This window comes from Gobius niger (assembly GCF_951799975.1).
Source record: "Gobius niger genome assembly, chromosome: 13".
Lineage (NCBI taxonomy): Eukaryota > Metazoa > Chordata > Actinopteri > Gobiiformes > Gobiidae > Gobius > Gobius niger.
In genome coordinates, this window is record NC_136864.1 from 26,712,079 (window position 1) to 26,739,044 (window position 26,966).

The 26,966-nt window shown below is 41.2% G+C and overlaps 1 protein-coding gene across 1 annotated transcript; it reads right to left on the reverse strand.

The window, feature by feature from the left end:
* Positions 1–812: 812 nt before the first annotated feature.
* Positions 813–22,495, reverse strand: LOC306972238 (E3 ubiquitin/ISG15 ligase TRIM25-like; the record flags this gene model as incomplete). Its single annotated transcript, XM_079568786.1, has 6 exons — positions 813–1,524; positions 1,681–1,838; positions 1,908–2,358; positions 8,320–8,914; positions 15,180–15,358; positions 21,726–22,495. The coding sequence occupies 6 exons, from the start codon at positions 22,493–22,495 to the stop codon at positions 813–815; spliced, it is 2,865 nt and encodes a 954-aa protein (XP_079424912.1).
* Between the last annotated feature and the right edge of the window lie 4,471 nt (positions 22,496–26,966).

A 26,966-nucleotide genomic window follows, 5' to 3' on the forward strand; every position in this document is an offset into this window, starting at 1 on the left:
TTGGTCCATCAAGACTTTATTTTCATGTTCAGATAAATGACAAAAAGATTCAGACTCATTAGTGGAGCAAAAAACATCATTTTCCCTCATACACCGTCCTCCAGAGCCAAAACTCTTTCTCTTGTCTATCACACAAGAATAGATTTATAAAATATATCACAGGTTTGTTAGAGTTGTATATGTTTTTCCCTCTTGGTTTAATATACGCGGTAACAAAGAACAGAAACAGTTAAACAATACAGCGGGTCGTGGATTGACATTGTAATGATGAGTCTTGAAGTAGATTCTGTATTTATGTTTGTTTTGCTTCTCTTTTACATGTTTTTAATCATTCACAGATAGTTCTGAACGTTCTCAGTGGATTTTCTCCTGAAAACTCACTGTCAAGGTGTGATGAAATAAAACCCCATTATCTGACTGCAGACATAGTAAAATAATCCACTATCAGGGAAAACTCAGTGACATTATAGAAAACATTTACTTCCTTTGACATTTTGAAGTAAATGAGTACAGACTAAAACAAAGTTATTACTTGTTTAATTTATGATTTTGATTTGTTCTTGTATAGAAAGTCGTGTGTGGAGGAAGAGATTTTCTAGTTTGTTTAAAATGATCAAATAAAATAAAGGTCAAATCCATGTGACTAAGTTTATTGAATTTGAAGCTTGTTTACGAGTCAGACCGATAAAATCACACGTGTTCAGCTTTTTGACACAGGACAGACACAAGAACAGCAGTCATTTTGAAGTCCTTGTAAATATGGCAGGTACAGCAGGAAACGTTGATCAAACATTTAAAAAACTAGTGCAGTGTCATGTGAGTTTTGGAAAACATGCAGAATCTCCAATGTCGTAAACCCAAAGTCCAGCGTGCAGAGGCTGAGTGAAGGTGGTCTGGACTCTGTGCAGGAGGATCATGGTTTGATCCTTAACGCTGTAGAAGGACAGAGCTCCTGCGCTGTGGTCCAGGTAAACTCCCAATCTGTTTGAAACTGGACCCGGTACCTTTGAGCGGACGTTGTTGAAGCAAAATGTGTAGAGACTTTTCTTACACTGTAGGGTCCAGGATTTATTATTCTGTCCAAGGACAGATTCAACACCTCCTCCTTTTCTGTTGATATCTTTATATGTTACTCCGATTTCAACCCGTCCCTTCCAGGTCAACTCCACCTCCCAGTAACAACGCCCCGTCAGACCCTCTCTGCTCAACACCTGGCTCCTATAACTAAATCTGTGTGGATGATCAGGATAACTTTGGGATTGGTTCATACATGTTGCTCTTCTGTTTCCCTCAGACAGAGACAGATAATTGTGGGCTGTATTTGGGTCGAGTGTAAAATCACATGCATATCTCAGGAAGTCCTCTCTAAAGTTGACGGGCTCAGGTTCAGGCAGTTTAAACTCTTTCAAAGTGAGCTGCAGTTTGTCTTTGAGCTCTGACACAGCTCTGGTCAGGTCCTCTAAGTTCCTCCTTGTCCTGGTCTGGATTCTGGACTCTGTCTCAGACTCAGTGCTTTGTGTGGCTCTCACCAGAGGAGGACAGAGCTGTATGAACTGGTTATGGTCTGGTGTGAGGGACAGTGTGTCCAGCTCAGAGAGGGTCCTCTTCAGCTCAGTGACGTCCCGCTGCAGTTTGTCCTGAAGCTCTTGGACTTGCTGTAGTTGGCTCTGCTCTTCAGACCGGATCTGCTGCTCCACTTCAGAGCGTCTTTTCTCTAAAAGCAGGGCCATCTCTCTGAAGTCGTCCCCGCTGCGCTGCACTGCAGTCTGGGCAGAGCGGCTGATGTCCTGGGCCTGCTGTCGGAGCCTCTCCTGCTCCGTCTCTTTGTCCTGGAGGCTCTGGAGCAGCAGGGGCCTCCTGGTCTGCAGCTCCTCCTGTCTCTGGGCCCTCTCTGCTGCACAGGACACCGTGTCATGGCCCTTGTGTTGGTCCATGCAGCAGAGGTAACAGATGACCTGCTCATCTGTGCGGCAGAATATTTCCATCAGCTTGTTGTGTTGAGAGCAGAGGTTTTCCTGGAGTTTGTCGGAGGGCGCCACCAGCTGGTGTTTCTGAAGCATGGCCACTTCATGATGAGGCTGGAGGTGGCTCTCACAGTAAGAGACCAGACACTGCAGACAGGATTTAACAGCTTTCAGCTTCCTCCCAGAGCACAGATCACACGACACGTCTCCAGGACCAGCGTAGCAGCGGTCAGGAGGGGGCGCTGTGAGCCCTGTCCTCTTCAGCTCCTCCACTAGATCAGCCAACACTGTGCTTTTGACCAGGACAGGCCTGGGAGTGAAGCTCTCTCTGCACTGAGGGCAGCTGAACCTCACCTGTTGGTTCCAGTGGGTTTGAATACAGTCCATGCAGTAGCTGTGTCCACAGGGAACAGTCACTGGATCCTTCAGTAAATCCAAACAGATGGAACAAGTTATGGCGTCCTGGTTCAGAGCTCTCTGCGCCATTTCTGCTCCGGCTGTGAGTGACTGTGTGAGTTTCACTTTTGCACAAACGAATCCTTGGTGTTTCTGACGACAGAGGCTCCTCCCACCAGCTGCGCCTGCCCAGACCTGAGGAGGACGCACTTCAATATTAAAGATTCCTTTTAAGGCATCTCGGAAGTGAGTTTGTGTCAAACAGGTTTAGTGACATTTAAGCACAATTTAATCCTTGATGGAAAATAGTCTCAAAGTTTTCTCTTCAAAACATCCACGAGCCAAAACATTTCATAGAAAATAGATATCCATTCATGAAGTTCATGTAATCTTTTGTATTATGTTTCGTGGGTAAAGTAGATAAATGGATTTACCTTGACATGTTTCAACATTGGTAATAACTTTAAGCTTCTGGTAAATGACTTTTAGAAATCAATCCTAAAACTAATGAGCTTTAATTTTACAATACAGTTTTACTGGACACTAATGTAGATGTAAACTATTCAAAATGCACCTTTTTCATTAAAACACGGCCAAGCAACAAGAGAAATAAGAAATGACAAACACTGGATATGAGGAATGACAAGGTTGGTCCATCAAGACTTTATTTTCATGTTCAGATAAATGACAAAAAGATTCAGACTCATTAGTGGAGCAAAAAACATCATTTTCCCTCATACACCGTCCTCCAGAGCCAAACATGAGATTTGATTCATCAGAACAATTTTTTCCCCTTGTCTTTCACACAAGAATATTTATATTTTTTTATCTAACCTTTATTTAACCAGGAAAGTCCCCCTAAGATTAAAAACCTATTTTTCGAGCGAGAAAGACTCAGTCCCAGAATCACACACACGTTATATACACATGAAAAACAGGCACAAAGTCAAAAAAGTCGACTCAAGTGCTCTCAATCTGGACTTAAAAGCGCTCAATAAAATAAGTTCAGTTCATTTCCCGTCTTTTTTACAACATGCTCCATGAAAAAGGAGCAGAGTGAACGAAAGCCCTTTTTCATATTAAAAATGAAGCAATAGCTTAAGATTTGGTAAAGGACAGCGAGTAAAAGCTAAGATGTGACGGAGCAGGTTAGAAAATATTACATGAGACGTAACGACTTCACTGGAGGAAACTCCGTGTTCATAACGGTGGATGTTTTTGTCTTGAGGCTAACGCGGCTAACACTAAATAAAAATTAAATCAAAGTTTTGAACGAGCCTGCGCAAAAAAGGATCGTCCTGTTAGTAGTTTAAATAATATTGACTTGTTTACATGTTATATTATCATTTTTCAACACTAGCCTTTAGCTCTAAGATAAAAGCTCCGCCCCTTACGACAGCTGGCGTTTCCTTTGGGGCTGGATTCACAGTGAACATGATGTTTGTAACACGTTGCTGTGACTCCATCAGTAACTCGTTGTCCTTAACCAGATCCTGAGCTTCTCTATATTTGTGTGGGACCTGCTAATTGTGAAAGTAAACGATCGCTGACAGGAAGTCCAGCGTCTGGCTGACTGTCCAGGAAGACGTCACGTGGGGAAACTGTGCATAAGCCTATAGTTTTATAAAAGAAACAGGTTTGTAAGAGTTGCATATTTTCCCCTCTTGGTTTAATATACATGGTAACAAAGGACAGAAATAGTTGAACAATATAGCGGGTAGTGAAGTCTTGAAGTATTTATGTATCTTTTGTGAGTCGTTTACATTTTTAAATCATTCACAGATAGTTCTGAACGTTCTCAGTGGATTTTCTCCTGAAAACTCACTGTCAGCGTGTGATGAAATAAAACCCCATTATCTGACTGCAGACAGAGTAAAATAATCCACTATCAGGGAAAACTCAGTGACATTATAGAAAACATTTCCACCTTGGACATTTTGAAGAAAATGAGTACAGACTAAAAAAGTTCTTTTGGCTGTCATTACTTGTTTCATTTATGATTTTGATTTGTCCCTGTGTAGAAAGACAGGTGTGGAGTTTATGTTTAAAATTGCAAAATAAAATAATAAAGGTCAAACCCATGTGCAAAGTTCATTGAAAGAACGACTGTGTTTGTTTCACTTTTGCACAAATGAATCCTTGGTGTTTCTGACGACAGAGGCTCCTCCCACCAGCTGCACCTGCCCAGAGCTGAGCAGGAAAAAACAAATATCAGAGATTGTTTTAAAGGTGCGCCGGTGTGACCAAGTGAGGGCGATGGTGATATTTGTTTATACAATTATGTTCGATCCATGACAACGCCACTGGTTAAACCAGAAATATTTTGTTCTATACACCAAAAGGCTACGCAGTTTCGTTGACTGAAGTGACAGAAACACATGATTACAGGACGGAAGTTTCGTTTCTTAGATTAATTTATTTTCTGCTATATAAAACCAGCATTAAAATATATGTTCGACTTTGACGTTTAAAGACACGTGGTGCAACATCCCATTCACAACTGGGTATAAACAAAAATGCAGTCCGTTAGTGAGTCCAGTGGTTACAAACTGTGCACCCGAAGGCCAGTGCACACAGGAAAAAGGGGGAGACTCCCGCCAGCAGAAGCCTGGACAACATGGATACATTCAGTTTACATACAAATGAGTAGGCAACATGCGCACATAAACAAAGACATAACACCAAGGACATACCGAGACGTATAGAGCGACGCTGCGCCACCCTTTGGCCCGCAACAGCCGCAAGGATCCCCGAGCCGCCGAAGACTAGAAAGAACAGGGCCGTTAGCCACACGCCAAGTTACTTAAAACCACGAGACTGCTCCAACGCTTACCCACGATGCACGCGCAACCATCTCGAGCTACTGCGCTTGACGCCCTCAGAAGCTACGGTGCGCCTTATCGTGCCCAAACAGCTTGGAGCCCCAGTCTCGCCGCCATGACAGCTGCGCCAGCGTGTGACGTCACGGGGTGGGAGGTCAGGTGAGGGAAAGTGCGGATGAAGGTAGTGGCCTTTTATAGGCAGGGAGGGGTAACGCACCCCGAACTACCACATTCACCCCCCCAAAGTGAATCGGCGGCCCGACGATTGACCATTTAAACCCATTATACACTACGGGAAGGCGCGGTGAAGCAGCTCCCTACCCCATAGCCGACAGTACAAAGATAAAACAGTCTACACAAAACAAAAACATTAAATGAAGGGATGCCCCCAAAAGGCAACGAGGAAAGTGCGGGTTGGATCCACTTGGTACCCACGTACGCTGCAACTGCGGCTCTACTTCACGTTCAAGCCCACACGTACAATACAGTTGCGGCTCTACTTTACGTTCAAGCCAACACGTACGCTGCCCTGAAGGCTGGCACCATGTGATGCGGACCCAAGTCCCCATACCTCAATTCTCCCCCCAGCCACACCTGAAAGGCCCACCCCCAACGTCTTTTCCACAGAGCCTCCCCCTTTTAGCTCCACTTTGCAATGTCTGTACGAAAATCAAATCCATTTAGCAAGACTTGGTGAATAGTTACAATATAGTAAACTTTACACGTGTTACATCCACAGGCTAGTCCGGTACAAAAATGAACCAGGGCTGTCAAATTACACAAAAGCCACACAAAAATTAAGCACACAGCCTACACACAAAACATGCAGGGCAAATTATGAAAACAAATGAAAACAATTGTACAGGCCCAAGAACATCCTGCACAGAAAAATCCGATGGCTTCGACGCTTGATGTTTACAACATTGATCCCATTGTGCCACAATCAATCTAAATTTTCATGTAGTTTCTGTCAATCTTGCAGTCAATCCAGACGACCAACGCCAAATGTGACCAAGTGAGGGCGATGGTGATATTTGTTTATACAATTATGTTCGATCCATGACAACGCCACTGGTTAAACCAGAAATATTTTGTTCTATACACCAAAAGGCTACGCAGGTTCGTTGACTGAAGTGACAGAAACACATGATTACAGGACGGAAGTTTCGTTTCTTAGATTAATTTATTTTCTGCTATATAAAACCAGCATTAAAATATATGTTCGACTTTGACGTTTAAAGACACGTGGTGCAACATCCCATTCACAACTGGGTATAAACAAAAATGCAGTCCGTTAGTGAGTCCAGTGGTTACAAACTGTGCACCCGAAGGCCAGTGCACACAGGAAAAAGGGGGAGACTCCCGCCAGCAGAAGCCTGGACAACATGGATACATTCAGTTTACATACAAATGAGTAGGCAACATGCGCACATAAACAAAGACATAACACCAAGGACATACCGAGACGTAGAGCGACGCTGCGGCACCCTTTGGCCCGCAACAGCCGCAAGGATCCCCGAGCCGCCGAAGACTAGAAAGAACAGGGCCGTTAGCCACACGCCAAGTTACTTAAAACCACGAGACTGCTCCAACGCTTACCCACGATGCACGCGCAACCATCTCGAGCTACTGCGCTTGACGCCCTCAGAAGCTACGGTGCGCCTTATCGTGCCCAAACAGCTTGGAGCCCCAGTCTCGCCGCCATGACAGCTGCGCCAGCGTGTGACGTCACGGGGTGGGAGGTCAGGTGAGGGAAAGTGCGGATGAAGGTAGTGGCCTTTTATAGGCAGGGAGGGGTAACGCACCCCGAACTACCACACCGGCAACGAGTTTGTGTCAACTGTGTCAAACAGGTTTAGATTAAATGTAAGTCGATTATAACAAACTATAACTTTAAAACTCAACACACAAAGCTTTCAAACAGACAGTATGTAATCCATGAAGCTTGTTTACGAGTCAGACCGATAAAATCACACATGTTCAGCTTTTTGACACAGGACAGACACAAGAACAGCAGTCATTTTGAAGTCCTTGTAAATATGGCAGGTACAGCAGGAAACTTTGATCAAACATTTAAAAAACTAGTGCAGTGTCATGTGAGTTTTGGAAAACATGCAGAATCTCCCCCGTAAACCCAAAGTCCAGCGTGCAGAGGCTGAGTGAAGGTGGTCTGGACTCTGTGCAGGAGGATCATGGTTTGATCCTTAACGCTGTAGAAGGACAGAGCTCCTGCGCTGTGGTCCAGGTAAACTCCCACTCTGTTTGAAACTGGACCCGGTACCTTTGAGTGGACGTTGTTGAACCTAAATGTGTAGAGACTTTTCTCACACTGTAGGGCCCAGGATTTATTATTATTTCCAAAGAGAGATTCAACAACTCCTTTTCTGTTGATATCTTTATATGTTACTCCGATATAAACCCCTCCCTTCCAGGTCAACTCCACCTCCCAGTAACAACGCCCCGTCAGACCCTCTCTGCTCAACACCTGGGTCCAAGAACTAAATCTGTGTGGATGATCAGGATAACTTTGGAATTGGTTCATATGTGTTGCTCTTCTGTTTCCCTCAGACAGAGACAGATAATTGTTGACTGTTTTTGGGTCGAGTGTAATATCACATGCATATCTCAGGAAGTCCTCTCTAAAGTTGATTTCAGGTTCAGGCAGTTTAAACTCTTTCAAAGTGAGCTGCAGTTTGTCTTTGAGCTCTGACACAGCTCTGGTCAGGTCCTCTAAGTTCCTCCTTGTCCTGGTCTGGATTCTGGACTCTGTCTCAGACTCAGTGCTTTGTGTGGCTCTCACCAGAGGAGGACAGAGCTGTATGAACTGGTTATGGTCTGGTGTGAGGGACAGTGTGTCCAGCTCAGAGAGGGTCCTCTTCAGCTCAGTGACGTCCCGCTGCAGTTTGTCCTGAAGCTCTTGGACTTGCTGTAGTTGGCTCTGCTCTTCAGACCGGATCTGCTGCTCCACTTCAGAGCGTCTTTTCTCTAAAAGCAGGGCCATCTCTCTGAAGTCGTCCCCGCTGCGCTGCACTGCAGTCTGGGCAGAGCGGCTGATGTCCTGGGCCTGCTGTCGGAGCCTCTCCTGCTCCGTCTCTTTGTCCTGGAGGCTCTGGAGCAGCAGGGGCCTCCTGGTCTGCAGCTCCTCCTGTCTCTGGGCCCTCTCTGCTGCACAGGACACCGTGTCATGGCCCTTGTGTTGGTCCATGCTGCAGAGGTAACAGATGAGCTGCTCATCTGTGCGGCAGAATATTTCCATCAGCTTGTTGTGTTGAGAGCAGAGGTTTTCCTGGAGTTTGTCGGAGGGCGCCACCAGCTGGTGTTTCTGAAGCATGGCCACTTCATGATGAGGCTGGAGGTGGCTCTCACAGTAAGAGACCAGACACTGCAGACAGGATTTAACAGCTTTCAGCTTCCTCCCAGAGCACAGATCACACGACACGTCTCCAGGACCAGCGTAGCAGCGGTCAGGAGGGGGCGCTGTGAGCCCTGTCCTCTTCAGCTCCTCCACTAGATCAGCCAACACTGTGCTTTTGACCAGGACAGGCCTGGGAGTGAAGCTCTCTCTGCACTGAGGGCAGCTGAACCTCACCTGTTGGTCCCAGTGGGTTTGAATACAGTCCATGCAGTAGCTGTGTCCACAGGGAACAGTCACTGGATCCTTCAGTAAATCCAAACAGATGGAACAAGTTATGGCGTCCTGGTTCAGAGCTCTCTGCGCCATTTCTGCTCCGGCTGTGAGTGACTGTGTGAGTTTCACCTTTGCACAAATGAATCCTTGGTGTTTCTGACGACAGAGGCTCCTCCCACCAGCTGCGCCTGCCCAGAGCTGAGCAGGAAGCACTGTTTTCTTTTCTTTTTTCACATCAGAGATTATTTTTAAGGTGCGCCGGCAATGAGTTTGTGTCAACAAGTAGATTATAACTAACTATAACTTTAAAACTCAAAACACAAAGCATTCAAACAGACAGTATGTAATCCATGTGTTGAAGGAATTATGAACTACTATAATTTCATGTTTTCTTGGGCAGATACATAAATATCAGAAAATGTAGCTTTACCTTAACATTTGGTGAACGATCGTGATGAACAACTATAATAAACAATAGTAATAAACTCAACAACCCACTTATCTTTACAATTGAGTTTTTATGGTTAGTAAATGTGTCTCTGAAAATTACAACCATCTGGTTACAATTCCAGGCAACAAAAGCTGAGCAACAAAACAACAAACTGAACACACTGAAGGTGGAACAATATTGTGGGTCAACAATGTAAAACTGAGTCAGATGTTTTGCTCCTGTACATTCTCCATCTGTTACTGTTCTTACTATTTACTATTTGAGTCTATTGTGGCTGTAACAATGTCATTTCCCTTCAACGAGAAAAGAACAGTTTTTCTTTTCTTTTATATCACGAGAACTGATGCCTCTCCAACAGGCCGGGGCTTGACAGCAGCCACTGGGACGTTTGGAGTCTTTATTCAGGTTTAGGATATTTTTAATCATTTCTTTTGACGCTACAACACAGTCACAACATATAGACCGGGAGCCAGACCACCTCCTCAGGCACATTTTTGCTACTTTTCCAAACTAGTATCTTTCAATAGAGTATATCCTGGGTCATTTCCAGTGGGGACCCCCCATTGCAACTCGGCCCCGTTCGGCTGTGGGACCCCAAAAACCACTTTAACGGGACAGGCTTCAGACAAACCTTTGTGACTCTATCCAAAGTAGTGCTGTGGTCTCATACAGAGTCACAGATTAATGAAATTTAGAACAAAGAAAGCTGACATGATGAGGAACAAAGGAATATGACAGTTTTGGGCTTTAGCTTTTTCTTTTTCCATATATTAAACAATATATCTACAAAAATGCTAAATAAATGTCATATAGATAAGAAAAGCGCTTCACAAATGAGTGCATTATTGTCTTTTGTGTTTATTTTTACCTTTTCAAATGTAAATAGAAAACTGCCCCAACTCATTAGCTTCACATTAAGCCCAAGATGAGCTCAGTACCTCTAACGGATCAGCAGCTATAACAGAAAATGCGTTCCATGTTCCCTCTCAGAGCTGTGGAATTCTCATGCATTTGTCCATATAGGCCTGTGAGAACATTCCATGGTGAAGTTACAGCTTTTAGGACAACAGTTCAACTTCACCTTTTTGGATTTGCTTCAAACTTGGCACAGTTGATGTTGATATACTAAATATTCTGTGAATACAATTTGAGAGGCATATCTTTTTTAATTCATGAGTTTTAGGGGATTTCAAAAGAGGGTAGGGTTCAAAACAGGCCTAGATGCAACTAACAAGTTTCACTAACTTTAGAGATTACAGACGTTTGTGACAGACTTTTGGGAATTTTAGTACTTATTATATTAATATACATTATATATTATTTTATCGAAACATTGCATTGACAATATATAAGAATATGTTGGCAGTGTCATCACTAAGTATGATATACGACGGTTCAAACATATGTAACATTAACTTAACAACAACTAAGAACAGTTTGGGACCTGTTCATCAGCCTAATGCGACTTTACTTAAACTACCCAGTGTTTACTGAAGCAGCATGTATTGCTTTGTGGTTTACCATCTCTTCTATGCATTTTCATTGCACCTGCTGTGTTACTACTGGCAGACGAGTCGACGTGTGGTAATAAATTGTGGGTAAATTGAGGACTTTTTTTCATACAGTCATCAATTTTAGGTTCTTTGTTTATGTTTTCTCCCTCAACATCTTAGTTTTATTGTGAGAGTAAATGTTGGACCAAATTCACACATTAAAATGACCATTTGTGAACTTTCACCTTTGGCTTTTTTTTCTAAAATTATTAAAAGTTTGTGTAACGCATTATCCACTCACAAAAACCTGACCTGCCCGGTGCAGTTATATTATATTAGATTCAACTTTAATGTCCACCTCGTTTAAATTTGTCTTTGGTTCACCATTCAAGCTAATTTCTAGCCTGATTTCTAGAGCTTTGGATCCCCAAAACACAAGGGAACCTGTCTTGACTTTTACAGAATTACACAGACTAACGTTTCAGGAATCATCCATTTCACTTCTTCAGTGGGCCAAAGAATTTCAATGCCACTATATTGTAAAATGGCTGGTTATTCATTATTCTGAATAACAATAATATTTTTTTCTTTATTCTGGATAACTGAGTGTTCTTTTTAAATTCTGAGTCTATTGTGGTTAAGCTTCAGTTTAGACCACATTTATGTGTGTTTAGACTGGATTTTGGATCACATCTAAACCCAACCTTAAAAGAACTGGTTTAGGCTCTGAACAGGTAAACACAGGCTCAGACTGTGTTAACTCAAGCTCCAATTAGACTGATTCAGGCAGGGTTGCCAGGTTCTTGGGCAGGTTTGACTTCTGAGACCTGGCAACCCTAGACTCAGGTCAGCTTTATACTGGGTAAAGGGGAAGGGTATCTTATTTTATATAGCGCGTTTCATGACACAAGTCCCCCAAAGGGCTCCTCAAAAGGAATGGGGATTTTCATTCATGTCATACCAGCTGCAATGCAGCCAGTTTCTCCTGGGGCAGACTGACAGAAGCGTGGCTGCTTACATCTAGACCACCAACTCACATTCACTTAGACGTGATGTATAGATAGGCTTTGATTGGATTTAAAGTGGATTGGACGAGCTCAAATTGAAATGACAGGAAAATATTACCAAATACCAATGCCACCAACACTTGAGTCTCCAGTACTCAGCGGTGATAAGCTACTGTTGTAGCCACAGGTGCCCTGGGAGCTGTGGCTATGGAAGCAAGGCTGCCCATGTGTTTAGACCTCTCCGACCAGCACCTCTCACTCACACACTACATTCATACATGGACAATGTGGGTTAAGTTTCTTGCCCAAGGACACAATGGCAGTCTGCACCTGCGGGAGCTTGGATTCTAACTGGCAACCTCACAATCAGAGCTTCCAGTTAAAAACTAATCCTAAAGACTTAAACATACACTGTTTACTTATAGGATACTGAGCAAAATTGTTTTGTTTGAACCTCGTATTGTGTCACAAAAACAGAAATAACTGTATTTGTATTTGATTCAAGAAAAATATGTCTTTTACACTTTTAAAAAAGTCTAAAAGGCTGCTGGGCACGCCCCAAAGGGCCCGTGGGCACCACGTTGGTGACCCCTGCGTTAAACCATCGTGTATCTTATTTAGAGATGACACTGGCAACATATTCGGTATTGATTGTCAAAGATATTTTGAAGAGTAGAAATTAGTACTAAAATTCCCAAAAGTCTGTCACAAACGTCCGTAATCTCTAAAGTTAGTGAAACTTGTTAGTTGCATCTAGGCCTGTTTTGAACCCTACCCTCTTTTGAAATCCCCTAAAACTCATGAATTAAAAAAGATATGCCTCTCAAATTGTATTCACAGAATATTTAGTATATCAACATCAACTGTGCCAAGTTTGAAGCAAATCCAAAAAGGTGAAGTTGAACTGTAGTCCTAAAAGCTGTAACTTCACCATGGAATGTTCTCACAGGCCGATATGGACAAATGCATGAGAATTCCACAGCTCTGAGAGGGAACATGGAGCACATTTTCTGTTATAGCTGCTGATCCGTTAGAGGTACTGAGCTCATCTTGGGCTTAATGTGAAGCTAATGAGTTGGGGCAGTTTTCTATTTACATTTGAAAAGGTAAAAATAAACACAAAAGACAATAATGCACTCATTTGTGAAGCGCTTTTCTTATCTATATGACATTTATTTAGCATTTTTGTAGATATATTGTTTAATATATGGAAAAAGAAAAAGCTAAAGCCCAAAACTGTCATATTCCTTTGTTCCTCATCATGTCAGCTTTCTTTGTTCTAAATTTCATTAATCTGTGACTCTGTATGAGACCACAGCACTACTTTGGATAGAGTCACAAAGGTTTGTCTGAAGCCTGTCCCGTTAAAGTGGTTTTTGGGGTCCCACAGCCGAACGGGGCCGAGTTGCAATGGGGGGTCCCCACTGGAAATGACCCAGGATATACTCTATTGAAAGATACTAGTTTGGAAAAGGTAGCAAAAATGTGCCTGAGGAGGTGGTCTGGCTCCCGGTCTAATATATCACAAAATACAATATATTATTAGAACTTCATTAGAATGCTTTTGCAGCTTTGAGCTTTGAGATGTGTTTAATTCTACCAAGAAGTATAGATTGGCCATGGCAGTGTCTGAAACTATCAAATTATAGCCTCCATGTCCTAACCCTAGCTCCTGATCCTTAACCTTTCATGGGGTCAACTGTTTGGTCTCTATGTTGTTAATGAACTTTTGCTTCAGCAGCATTTGCCCAATTTGACCGTCCTTACCCAGGGGAAGAGGAAGTGACATCACCAAGAGCTGCTGTTCTTCTTCTTTAAGGTTATTGGCAGACTGAAGGAAAACAAAAGTGCAAACCTCCACCTACTGTATTGCAAATGCATCAACAAAGTGTCCAAATAAAGACATTTAAGGATAAAAAAAATGAAACATCACATTTCCCTTTAGCCTTTTTTTATTTCAACTGCTGTTTCATAAAGCTACAGTAGCAAACTAGCCATGAGGCTTGAGTTTCTACAACATGAGAGCAAATGCACGAAAGCACAAACTGTCTTCATTTAAGCCGTTTACGGAGGCGGCTCTTTAACACAGTGACATGTGACTGAGCTCTGACGACTCCAACATGTGTTTTGTCACTTTTATAAAGTTTGGCTTGTGCACAATCTTATTCCATATATTTTTTTATTAAATGTGCGCCTGTCAAACAGTGGTTGTGCATGAATCACTCGAGGGTGGGGCCGAGAGGGGCCCACCCTCCAGCTCATGTTCTCCAGTTTGACCCAAATCTAAAAGCTTCTTTATGTTCTTCCCAGTGACGGGTCAGGATGGATCTCACACACTCGTAGTTCTGAGCCCAGCGCTCTACATGGAGCTAAACAAGCAGAACAACAGTCTGTCGCTGCACATTCATAATCTCAATATCTTTCTTCAACACAAGAAGACAAAGTGAAGGATCAGTTACAGGCCTACAGCCTCATGCCTTTGTAAAATGATGTCATCTACATGCATAAAGTAAAATAAACAAAAGTCACACATGTATGAACACAGACCAGACACTTAAAAATGTAACATGATTTTTTATTTTTAAATTCATTACAGAGTTGAGCGTCGTTGAACAAATGTATAAATAATCAAAGATATTTGTGCTCGTGCTCAAAAGGACACTTCATCTGCTGCTCGCACGAAAATATGATCCCAAACTTCTTCACGTCAAAATATGACAAAGAGCAGCTCATCTTTCTACATATTCACAGAACAAAAGTGAAGGAATCAGTCGTGTGTTGTATTGGAGTTTGCTGAACAAAAAGGAACCTTGAAGAGCAGCTCAGTTTTTATTTACCACTTTGGTTTTCTTCTTTCCTTTCCCTGAAAAAGAAAAACTTTTTATTGCTTTTTTTCTCAGCACAAACACATTAAACTCCAGAATGATTAAGTCAATTAGAAGTTGTGTTTGAAGAAATTACAACATGTGGTTGAAGTCCCCATAATGTGGACACAGAGTCTTCAATTATGTTATATTTCCTCCAATATATTCATACACTAAGTCAGGCCCGTGGGCCACACTCGGTCTCCCAGTGCTTCAATCTGGCCCCTGATCAATTTATAAATCATATTTTTTCTATTTATTATAATGTTAATAAAACCCATTTTACAGCACCAGTGCATTACAGCGTCTGTTGGATTTGGATTAGTTCTACTGTACATTTATGTTTGCTCTGGAATATCAATAACTGAATCAAATCAACACTTTCCTGATTAGTTTAGTAGTGATTTGCAAACCAGCACAACACAGTGTGCTTCTCTCACTTTGATCTGTTTGAAAACATATTTACATGTGAAGGATCATGTTTATGATATTGGCAGATCCTGAATGTAGAACTGCAGCCCATGAACCATTGCCCTCAGTACATTGTTCATTACCTGGAGTTTGGCCGTTCTTGGCTCCTCTGTGCTGTCCTCTCTCTCCGGTGTCCGGGGCCTGGGAGTGTTTGGGCCGAGCGAAGGCCACGCCCACTTTTTTCCCGTCGATCTCAACGTCCTCCGCTGCCTCTTTGGCTCGTCTGCACGAGTCAGTGCTCTCAAAGTCCACAAAGCCAAACCTGAGGAACAAATGAGAGTGATTCACAGAGGCCCAGCTCCAGACTCATTGTAATGTGTCATTAATGAGCACGTGACTTCAAGATAAGTGTCCGATACACTGGCCCGAGAGTGTTTGTTTAAAAAGTACAGCAAAGCCTTAAGGGCAAAAATAAAGTTTTACATTAGAAAACTGTGACAAAAAATGTAATAAATGTACAGACGATAAACACTGAAAAAAAAATGTATAAATGTATGTGACATTTCTTGAGCGATACATCGATATAGTAATCATTGTGACAGCCCTAACACTTGTAATCACCACATACACATGATGGCCACTGGGAGGCGCCACACGCCTATGCCAGTTAATCCACTGTATCCAGTGTTTTCAATCAGCATTTTCAATTGTCTGATTAATTTGTCCTATTTGATGTGAGACTGTTTTTCCTACTGCTCACTCATGACCTGCACTTTGACCGGCAGAACTAAAGGAAAAGACCAACAGCTCTGAGATTAGGAGGAAAGACTTTTCCTATTTCAAAATGACCATTTATAAATTGCAATATTTTATTATTATTTTTATTTTTTGTTTCTATCTTGATCCTCATGAAGCACAAAGAACAAGCTCTCATCATTGTGTCTCTTCTTCATCTATAATGTGGTGCAGTCCTGGTTTTAAGTACCACTGTGTGCTGCCCCCTGCAGGTTACCTCATGTGTGTACAGCTCCAGTATCTCACTCATACAATCCCATCTGTGCACTTCCTGTTTGACTCACTTCCTTGACAGTCCAGTGTCTTTATCCACAAATATCCGTGAACTGGAGGCTCCCTCAAACGCCTCGGTCAGAGTGTCCGCTGTGGTTTTCTCATGGAGGCCCAGGACAATCAGGGTTTTAGACGGGACTGGAACAACCATCATAAAGCACGACTATCACCATTTACTGATTGATCTGGTCTGAATGCAGTCCGCTGTGTCACCAACCTTGTGCCGGCTCGGCTTTCCACTTCAAACCAAACTGGACTTTGAGCGGCCTCTTCTGAATCGCACTGTTTTTGGACGACAGTATTTAAATCTATACAAAAATGTGCATCAATACATTTGTATATCCTACTAAAATCCTATAAAAGCTGTATATAAAAGTAGCACATATTTGCATTCAGAAAGGAATATCACATGACACGTTCATTTGCCAAATTCAATCCATATTTGTTTGTAAGAGTTTTCTCAGTAACAATTTAAATCTCTTCTTGTCCTCCACTAACGTTAGACTATCTGGAAGTCCATTCCATGCCTGCATAGCTCTGTATGTAAAGGTCCTCGTGATGCTATTCGATCTTACTGTTGGCAAGAGAAATTTTCTGGCCGTTGCATGTCTGGTTTTATATTTGTGTTTCTCGTGGCTGAACAGGAGATTTTCATAGGTAATCTTTGGACATCTTGTCGACATAATACTTTTTACTGAGGATAACAGAGAGTACAAGAGTCTGTTTTTCACTGACAACCATTTTAGTTTACTCAGCATTTCTTTTGTGCTTGTCATGTAGTCACAGCACCATTCGTGCTGCTCGGTTCTGGACTACTTGTAAGGTTTTTATCCCTTCAGATGTTGCATTTGACCAGACTCTTGGACAATAGTCCAAGTAGGACAGTACCAGCGCTTGTGTGATTAGTTTAGTAGATTGCTGTGTAAGACAGTGCTTGTATCTTTTTATCATTGAGATCGCCCGTGCCATTTTTACCGCTATCATTTCTATATGTTTGGTCCAGTTTAATTTACAGTCCACTAAAACTCCCAGCAGCTTAGTTTCATATACCTGATTTATTTGAACTCCTTCTATCTCAAGTTTTAATTCTGGATCTGATTTAATGTTATTGTTAGACCCAACTACCATTGCAACTGTTTTTGACGTGTTTAATATCAATTTGTTTTCTTGAGTCCATTTTAACACCTGCTTTAATTCTTCACCTAATACTCGTCGCAGTTCTATTATGTCTTTTGCTGATGAATACAGAGTAGAATCGTCAGCATACATTACTATTTTAGTTTTGTCAAGAGCCAGTGGCATTTCATTTGTGTAAATATTAAAGAGCAAAGGCCCAAGGCAGCTGCCCTGAGGCACCCCGCACGTTATCATTCTTTCTCCTGAGTAATAGCCATTAAAGAAAACTGACTGAAATCTTTTTTCTAAATAGCTTTTAAACCATAATGTCGCTGTCTTCTCAAAACCATAACTCTCTAACTTTGTCAAGATCATCTGATGATTGAGTACATCAAAGGCTGCAGAATAATCTAACATTACAGTTCCGACTATCTTCTTATCTTCTATTTCTCCAAGCCAGTCGTCAGTTATTCGAGTCAGAGCAGTTGCAGGGGAGTGCCCGTGTTTATAGGCATGTTGATGATCAGAGAATAGGTTATTTGCGTGGAAGTAATCATAAACCTGTTCATATACCACTAGCTCCATTACTTTAGCTAGGGCTGGTAATAAACTTATTGGACGACTATTCTGTCCCGAGAATGGTGATTTTTTATCTTTAGGTAGTGACTTTTACCCTCTTCCATTCTTGAGGACATTTACTTTTGGTGAGACTTAGGTTAATGACATGACTCACTGCTGGAGCAATAATTTCTGCAGTCATTTTCAACAAGTAACAATCAATTTCATCCATGCCAGGCGGTTTATTCTTTAGATTTTTCAGAATGTTTTCAATTTTGCATGTTTCAGTATTCATAAATTGAAAATTACAACGTTTGTGTTCCATTATGTTATTTTTAATTAGTTCATTTGATGTTCTAGTATCATTACTGTTGGATATTGTCATCTTCAGACTCTCTACCTTTGTCGCAAAATAATCATTAAAGTAGTTTGCAATCTCAATTGGTTTCGTCATAAAGTTTCCATCCACTTCTATAAATGATATTGCACGCCTCTTTTTTCTTCCCGTTAAATCATTTATTATGTTCCATAGTTTCTTATTATCATTTTTAATATTGTCGATTTTAATTCCATAGTGCAGTTTCCTCTTGTTTCTATTCAATTTTGTCGTTTGATTTCTTAGTTTACGGTAGAAGATCCAATCCTCTGCCTTTCCTGAGAGAGATGTTATTGCTTTTGCTTGTTCCCGTAGTTTTATTCGTTGTTTTAGATCTTTATCCAGCCAGGGTGTTTCTTTGTTCTTTACTGTAAACCTTTTGACTGGAGCATGCTTGTTTACTATTGACAGAAAAGTATCATTAAATTTTAGTATGGCCTCGTCAACATTCTCTTGACTCATTACAGCTGCCCAATTAGCGCTTTGGATTTCCTTAATAAAATCTTCTTTTATGAACTTTTTATAAGATCTTTTGTTCAAAATGCTTGGACCACACTTTTCTATTTTGGCTTTCCTTACTGTAAGTATTAGGTCATGGTCACTGCATTCAACTTGAATAGATAGTGCTTTTGTACAAAGTTCGGGAGTATTCGTGAAGATGTGATCAATACATGTTGCAGTAATGGTTCCGTCCTGTTTTTGACATATTTTCGTAGGTTTTTTAATCAATTGTATGAAGCCATTTGCACTTGTGAAGTCGACAAGTTTTGTGGGCATTTATTTGCAAGCCAATCTACATTCAAGTCACCCATAAAATAGGTTTCTGAGGCTATTGCTGATTTTTTCCAACATTTCTCCAATTAAACTCATATAATTACTGTCCGCCCTAGGTGGGCGGTAGCAGCATCCCACTTTCATTGGACTTACATGAGGTAGATGTATTTGCAACCAAATAGTTTCTACATTACAGTCCCATAGATCCTTTCTGACTTTTGCTGGTATGTTTTCCTGTATATAAAAAGCTACTCCTCCACCGTAACGGTTTCTGTCCCTTCTGAATATGTTGTTCCCTTGTATTGCAATTTCTTCATCATCAAATGTGTCGTCTAGATGTGTTTCTGAAATCCCTAGGACGTGCAGATTGTACATGTATAATAGTTCTTTTACATCCACTAGTTTATTTCTTCAACTGTTAATGTTAACATGTGCTATTTTTAATCCCGTTTTTGGTATGTGTACATCCTTCATGATAAAACTGACATGCTCTCAACTGTGGTTAAAATCCTACAATGTGGGATTCCCTCAAGGCTTTTTTGGCGTACTACTGTTTGGTCTTGTATGTACAATTAGTTTGTCGTGCCTTAAAAATGCTATGTTTCCTTTAGCTCTTTCTTCTCTCATTTTCGGTAGTAGTTCTTTTCTTCTTCTTATGGTTTCTTCTGTATAATCGTCGTTAATAAAAAGATTGGTTCCTGTAACCCGGCATTTCAAACATGTGCAGTGTCTGGTCAGTGCTGTGGACATTATTAAGGTAAGACACTGCAGGTGAAGAGGGAGGAAAATAAATGTAGAGACATCAGTGTGAAATGAGCAACAAATGTATTGAAAGTTTTCTGTCATTTTATGTTTTCATAAAGGGTCATTTACTGGTACAAATGGCTAAAATTGTTTATATTTTGGTGACGAAAGCTGAATAATAAATTGAGCCTGGTTTAACCTCTTAACCCCCACCTGAACCGACCACATTTTCTCCAGTTTGGCTTTACCCAAATCTAAAAGCTTGGAAAAAATGTCACTATAGCAACGAGAAAAAAGGATGAAAACACAACAAAACAAGCAACACGCGAAACACGAGAAATAAGAAATGACAAACACTGGATATGAGGAATGACAAGGTTGGTCCATCAAGACTTTATTTTCATGTTCAGATAAATGACAAAAATATTCAGACTCATTAGTGGAGCAAAAAACATCATTTTCCCTCATACACCGTCCTCCAGAGCCCAAAACTCTTTCTCTTGTCTATCACACAAGAATAGATTTATAAAATATATCACAGGTGTGTTAGAGTTGTATATGTTTTTCCCTCTTGGTTTAATATACGCGGTAACAAAGAACAGAAACAGTTAAACAATACAGCGGGTCGTGGATTGACATTGTAATGATGAGTCTTGAAGTAGATTCTGTATTTATGTTTGTTTTGCTTCTCTTTTACATGTTTTTAATCATTCACAGATAGTTCTGAACGTTCTCAGTGGATTTTCTCCTGAAAACTCACTGTCAGCGTGTGATGAAATAAAACCCCATTATCTGACTGCAGACATAGTAAAATAATCCACTATCAGGGAAAACTCAGTGACATTATAGAAAACATTTACTTCCTTTGACATTTTGAAGTAAATGAGTACGGACTAAAACAAAGTTATTACTTGTTTAATTTATGATTTTGATTTGTCCTTGTGTAGAAAGTCGTGTGTGGAGGAAGAGATTTTCTAGTTTGTTTAAAATGATCAAATAAAATAAAGGTCAAATCCATGTGACTAAGTTTATTGAATTTGAAGCTTGTTTACGAGTCAGACTGATAAAATCACACATGTTCAGCTTTTTGACACAGGACAGACACAAGAACAGCAGTCATTTTGAAGTCCTTGTAAATATGGCAGGTACAGCAGGAAACTTTGATCAAACATTTAAAAAACTAGTGCAGTGTCATGTAACTTTTGGAAAACATGCAGAATCTCCCCAGTAAACCCCAAGTCCAGCGTGCAGAGGCTGAGTGAAGGTGGTCTGGACCCTGTGCAGGAGGATCATGGTTTGATCCTTAACGCTGTAGAAGGACAGAGCTCCTGCGCTGTGGTCCAGGTAAACTCCCACTCTGTTTGAAACTGGACCCGGTACCTCTGAGCGGACGTTGTTGAACCAAAATGTGTGGAGACTTTTCTCACACTGTAGGGCCCAGGATTTATTATTCTTTCCAAAGGCAGATTCATCAACTCCTTTTCTGTTGATATCTTTATATGTTACTCCAATATTAACCACTCCCTTCCAGGTCAACTCCACCTCCCAGTAACAACGCCCCGTCAGACCCTCTCTGCTCAACACCTGGCTCATAAAACTAAATCTGTGTGGATGATCAGGATAACTTTGGGATTGGTTCATAACTGTTGCTCTTCTGTTTCCCTCAGACAGAGACAGATAATCGTGAGCTGTATTTGGGTCGAGTGTAATATCACATGCATATCTCAGGAAGTCCTCTCTAAAGTTGACGGGCTCAGGTTCAGGCAGTTGAAACTCTTTCAAAGTGAGCTGCAGTTTGTCTTTGAGCTCTGACACAGCTCTGGTCAGGTCCTCTAAGTTCCTCCTTGTCCTGGTCTGGATTCTGGACTCTGTCTCAGACTCAGTGCTTTGTGTGGCTCTCACCAGAGGAGGACAGAGCTGTATGAACTGGTTATGGTCTGGTGTGAGGGACAGTGTGTCCAGCTCAGAGAGGGTCCTCTTCAGCTCAGTGACGTCCCGCTGCAGTTTGTCCTGAAGCTCTTGGACTTGCTGTAGTTGGCTCTGCTCTTCAGACCGGATCTGCTGCTCCACTTCAGAGCGTCTTTTCTCTAAAAGCAGGGCCATCTCTCTGAAGTCGTCCCCGCTGCGCTGCACTGCAGTCTGGGCAGAGCGGCTGATGTCCTGGGCCTGCTGTCGGAGCCTCTCCTGCTCCGTCTCTTTGTCCTGGAGGCTCTGGAGCAGCAGGGGCCTCCTGGTCTGCAGCTCCTCCTGTCTCTGGGCCCTCTCTGCTGCACAGGACACCGTGTCATGGCCCTTGTGTTGGTCCATGCAGCAGAGGTAACAGATGACCTGCTCATCTGTGCGGCAGAATATTTCCATCAGCTTGTTGTGTTGAGAGCAGAGGTTTTCCTGGAGTTTGTCGGAGGGCGCCACCAGCTGGTGTTTCTGAAGCATGGCCACTTCATGATGAGGCTGGAGGTGGCTCTCACAGTAAGAGACCAGACACTGCAGACAGGATTTAACAGCTTTCAGCTTCCTCCCAGAGCACAGATCACACGACACGTCTCCAGGACCAGCGTAGCAGCGGTCAGGAGGGGGCGCTGTGAGCCCTGTCCTCTTCAGCTCCTCCAATAGATCAGCCAACATTGTGTTTTTGACCAGGACAGGCCTGGGAGTGAAGCTCTCTCTGCACTGAGGGCAGCTGAACCTCACCTGTTGGTCCCAGTGGGTTTGAATACAGTCCATGCAGTAGCTGTGTCCACAGGGAACAGTCACTGGATCCTTCAGTAAATCCAAACAGATGGGACAAGTTATGGCGTCCTGGTTCAGAGCTCTCTGCGCCATTTCTGCTCCGGCTGTGAGTGACTGTGTGAGTTTCACTTTTGCACAAATGAATCCTTGGTGTTTCTGACGACAGAGGCTCCTCCCACCAGCTGCGCCTGCCCAGAGCTGAGCAGGAAGCACTGTTTTCTTTTCTTTTTTTCACATCAGAGATTATTTTTAAAGCTGCGCCGGCAATGAGTTTGTGTCAACAAGTAGATTATAACTAACTATAACTTTAAAACTCAACACACAAAGCATTCACACAGACAGTATGTAATCCATGTGTTGAATGAATTATGAACTACTACATTCTCTATCAGTTACTGTTCTCACTATTTACTATTTGAGTATTTTGTGGCTGCAACAGTGAGAAAAATAAAGGTTTCTTACGTCACCAGAACTGGCAGCTTCTCCAACATTATTAGGTCCCTTCAGTCTCTGGTTTGTCTCCCTCCACAGTTCTCACGTCTCATCTTTAACCTGGTCCTTTGCTTTTACGTCTGCAGGGCCACCTTCAGATTGGGCGTCTGAAACGACAGGTTTCACTTTTTATTATATGTCATTTTTATGCGTGTACGTGCTGTACTTTATGTGTGTATGGACGGATATGGAAGAGTTTATCATTCCTAAGTTTCTTTTGTCTTTTTTTCTTTATAAAACTCTGTCCAATGATCTGAAGTCGTACATTAATGTTGTTGGTAACACTTTACATTACGGGCCGGTAAGTCCTTGGTACTTACAGTGGTAATTCTAGATACTTATGGTGGAACTGACAGTGGTATATACTAGTAATAATAGTGGTACTTCTAGGTACTTATTGTGGTACTTACAGTGGTGCTATTGGTGTTATTTACAGTGGAAATTCTAGATACTTATGGTGGTACTTACAGTGGTATATACTAGTAATAATAGTGGTACTTCTAGGTATTGTGGTACTTACAGTGGTGCTTTTGGTGGTACTTACAGTGGTAATTCTCGATACTTATTGTGGTACTTAAAGGATACTATAGTGAGAATTACAAGGTATGTACTTCTAAAAACCGTGGTAACTCTTAGTAATGAAGGTTGTACTTCTGGTTTTCCCTCATGCTGTTTTATGTTGTTTTATAGTCACACAATCCAAGAAATTACTTCTGTTTGTAGAAGTACCTCATTTACTACCTATGAATTGCTGCTGCGTTATCCTTGAATTACCAGTAAGTACCATACACTGTAAATTCCAACTAAGGTCGCAACATGAAATAAAGTGTTATAATTACTAAGAGACCTGAAATTTTCAGCATTAACCCTCTATTCCATGTAAGAGGTACATTTTCAAGAGAAAATTATGATTAATTGCTTTTCCATTTTACAGCAACATGTTTCTGCTCCAAAAACAGGGTTTTACAAGTACTGACTAACTTTACATGATGCCAGTAATGATTATTTGTCGTCCTGTTGTGCTCACGCTCAATCTAAAGTATCCATTATCAGATTCTGTCCCACTTACTAGGATTTGCCAGTTTCGAATAATATTGGCTGAACATTGGCTTGACTTGCTTTTCTCTTTATCCAGTACATGGTTTTAGTAACTCTCACTAACCCCCCCAGTGTCCTCTACTGCCCCCCTGTAACGGGAACTTGACTGTCTAGTAATCGTAACTGACAAAACTAAGCTGTAACCTATGCTGCCCGTGATTGGCTCAGGTCATATGTCACATGTACAGAATGAGCCAATCAGGTTGCTCTGAACTGTTTTGAATTCAAAAGAGAAGTGTTGAACAGCCTCAGTGCATCATCAGCAGAAACAGCAGAAAACAGGACCTTTTCTGTTTTATTTCTCATTAATCGACATAAGGTGAGTGTGTCTTTGCATATATTTGTGTTTGCTCTGAGAGTTTGATGTATCGTTGCTATTTTAGTTTTTTTTCAGTATTTTTTTATATTTGAAAAATGCAATAACGCTCTTGCTCTACCTTATAACACATTTGTTTTTTAATTTGGTGACCGCACAGTGGCCTGTCTAACATTAGTGATACAAATTTAAGTAGTAAAGCTCCAGACGTGTCTTTTAAAGACAGAAAATAGATACTTAAGGGTAATTTACTGAGTGTTCTCGTGCAAAAGTGAAGCAGCAGCAGCACAGTCATTTGTGCATTTTTTACTCATGGACCATCTACATATTAGCTTTGGCCATATTAATGTAATACTCATTATTTCAAATGTTAAATCAGGTGTAGCCTGTCCACAACATCTAATACTGCTGGTTATGATTAAAGTTTTTCTTTTATTCCCACAGCTGTGAAGATTTAGAGACTGACTCTACATCAAGGCTGAAGGTAAGACTGCACTGATCAGTGTTTTAAACAGCATGTAATTTAGTAAAATAATCTTTTAAATGGTTTGTGTGTCCAGTGTCAGACTGAGGAGTCCAGCTGTGGAAAGACCTGATGAGACGGAGCTGAACAAGCTGAGGTGAGACATTCAAATGACTTTAGTATTAGTACAAATATAATATAAATATATAAATATCAATCCTGATTTTTTATATGATAGTTTATCCTTATTGTCATAAAACTCTGAGGAAGTCCATAGTCTTTTTTATCTGTTTTTACTGAGCTTGGTGATTGTAATTCTTTGTTTTACAGAAGTCTGAACTGCTGTGAAAACTCTGAGACCATCTCAGCATCCAGGCTATAGGCAAGACGGCACTCATCGTTATATTCTGATAAAGTGGCCATAAGTTGGATGTGAAATAACATTTGTGAATGGTTTGTGTGTGTCCAGTGTCAGACTGAAGAGCAGCTGTTGAAGGATCTGCTGAGGCTGGAGCTGAACACACTGAGGTGAGACAGAGTCAGAGCTGAGATGTTTGGATGAGACAAAGCAACATTTTACCTGTAGGTTTTGGTCTTGCCATTGGGACTTGTATCTAAAGTATTTTTGTTCTTTTTATGTCTTACAGAAATCTGACCAGGCTAATGAAGACTTGAGGGTGATTTACAAAGATGCCCTTCCTCCTGCTGTGAGTCTGCAGAACCTGCTGCATGTACAGAGTCTGTGAAACCTTCTGAGACACTTCAGCTCCTCGTCTTCATCGGCTCAGTACAGACTAATCCACCTGTTTGGACTGATGTGAACTATAACTGCAGAAATAGAGATTTTCTATCATTAATTTCACCTAAAAATGTAAGTGTTTTACACTGTGTTAATGTTAAATAAATTGACTTTATAACTACACTTTGTTTTGCTTTATTACAACATTTATATCTTGTACTAAATTTGTAAAGCTTAATTAATGGGAATAACCAATAAACCATAAAGGGAGCAGGAATGTTCCATTAACCAGTACTAAGCATAATAGTACAGGTTAAGGCCATATTTAAGTAACAAAAGTAATCAGTACTCGGAATTCCCAGTTGCCAGTACTAACATGTCTAGTAATCAGAACTTGTATCATAAGCAATGAATACTGTGAAAGCCGTCTTAATCATACTAGCGTTACTAGTAATCATGGCTTAACATTGGGAGTAATAGTTATGCATCGGGTTTACAACTTATTCCAATTAAGTGCAATGAGTTGGAATTTACAGTGTAGTAAATAGAAGTACAACCTTCATTACTAAGAGTTACCCCTGTATCTCTTAGTAACTCTGTGACTCCCTAACCCTACCCCCAATTACTAGTAATTACCACTTTTAGTGCCACAATAAGTACCACTGGCATTACTAGTAATTACCACTATAAGTACCATGGACTTACCGGCCCGTAATGTAAAGTGTTACCATGTTGTTCTACCTGTAACACATTGTGATATTAATATGAGGTTTTATCACTAAATAGAACCTTGTGCATCTTCAGTCTCAAGTTTAGAATCTTCCAAGTCATTTCCAGTTTGGTTCTGAATTTAAAAAAATGATTGTATCTTCAATTCAATTCAATTCCATTTTTAATTTGAGCATCTGAGTTCCACAAAGTTCTTCATAGGAACAGCTTTCAGAGTAATCAAAGCCAAAGAAAGATACATGTGTAGGTGAAAAGATGAATAAATAAATAACGTCTTCATAATTATATAGTGATATAGTCGTGTGGCAGAATTACGTAACGTCCTGTCTGGTTTGGAAATATAGTGTCCAGCAAACTTGACCAAAGGGCTAAAGGCTGAATTTATGAGAAATGAAGCAGACGGGATTGAGGCCTATGAAGTGCATCGCTGTAGTAATGTTGACCTCTGAACCCTTCGCCTGAACCGAGCACATTTTCTCCAGTTCGACTTCACCCAAATCTAAAAGCTTCTCGGAAAAACATTCAAATCGCGACAAAAACGAGAAGTGAATGAGGATGAAAACACAGCAAAAAGCATCAACAGGGGCGAGAAAAAAGCTGCAACAATGCGAGGAAAAATCTTACATCAGTTTTGTAGGTCTTAGCTTTCAAATGATGCGTTACTCTGGCCTTTAGGCAAGACATTTTTAGATTTGGGTAAAGCCGAACTGGAGAAAATGTTCTGGGT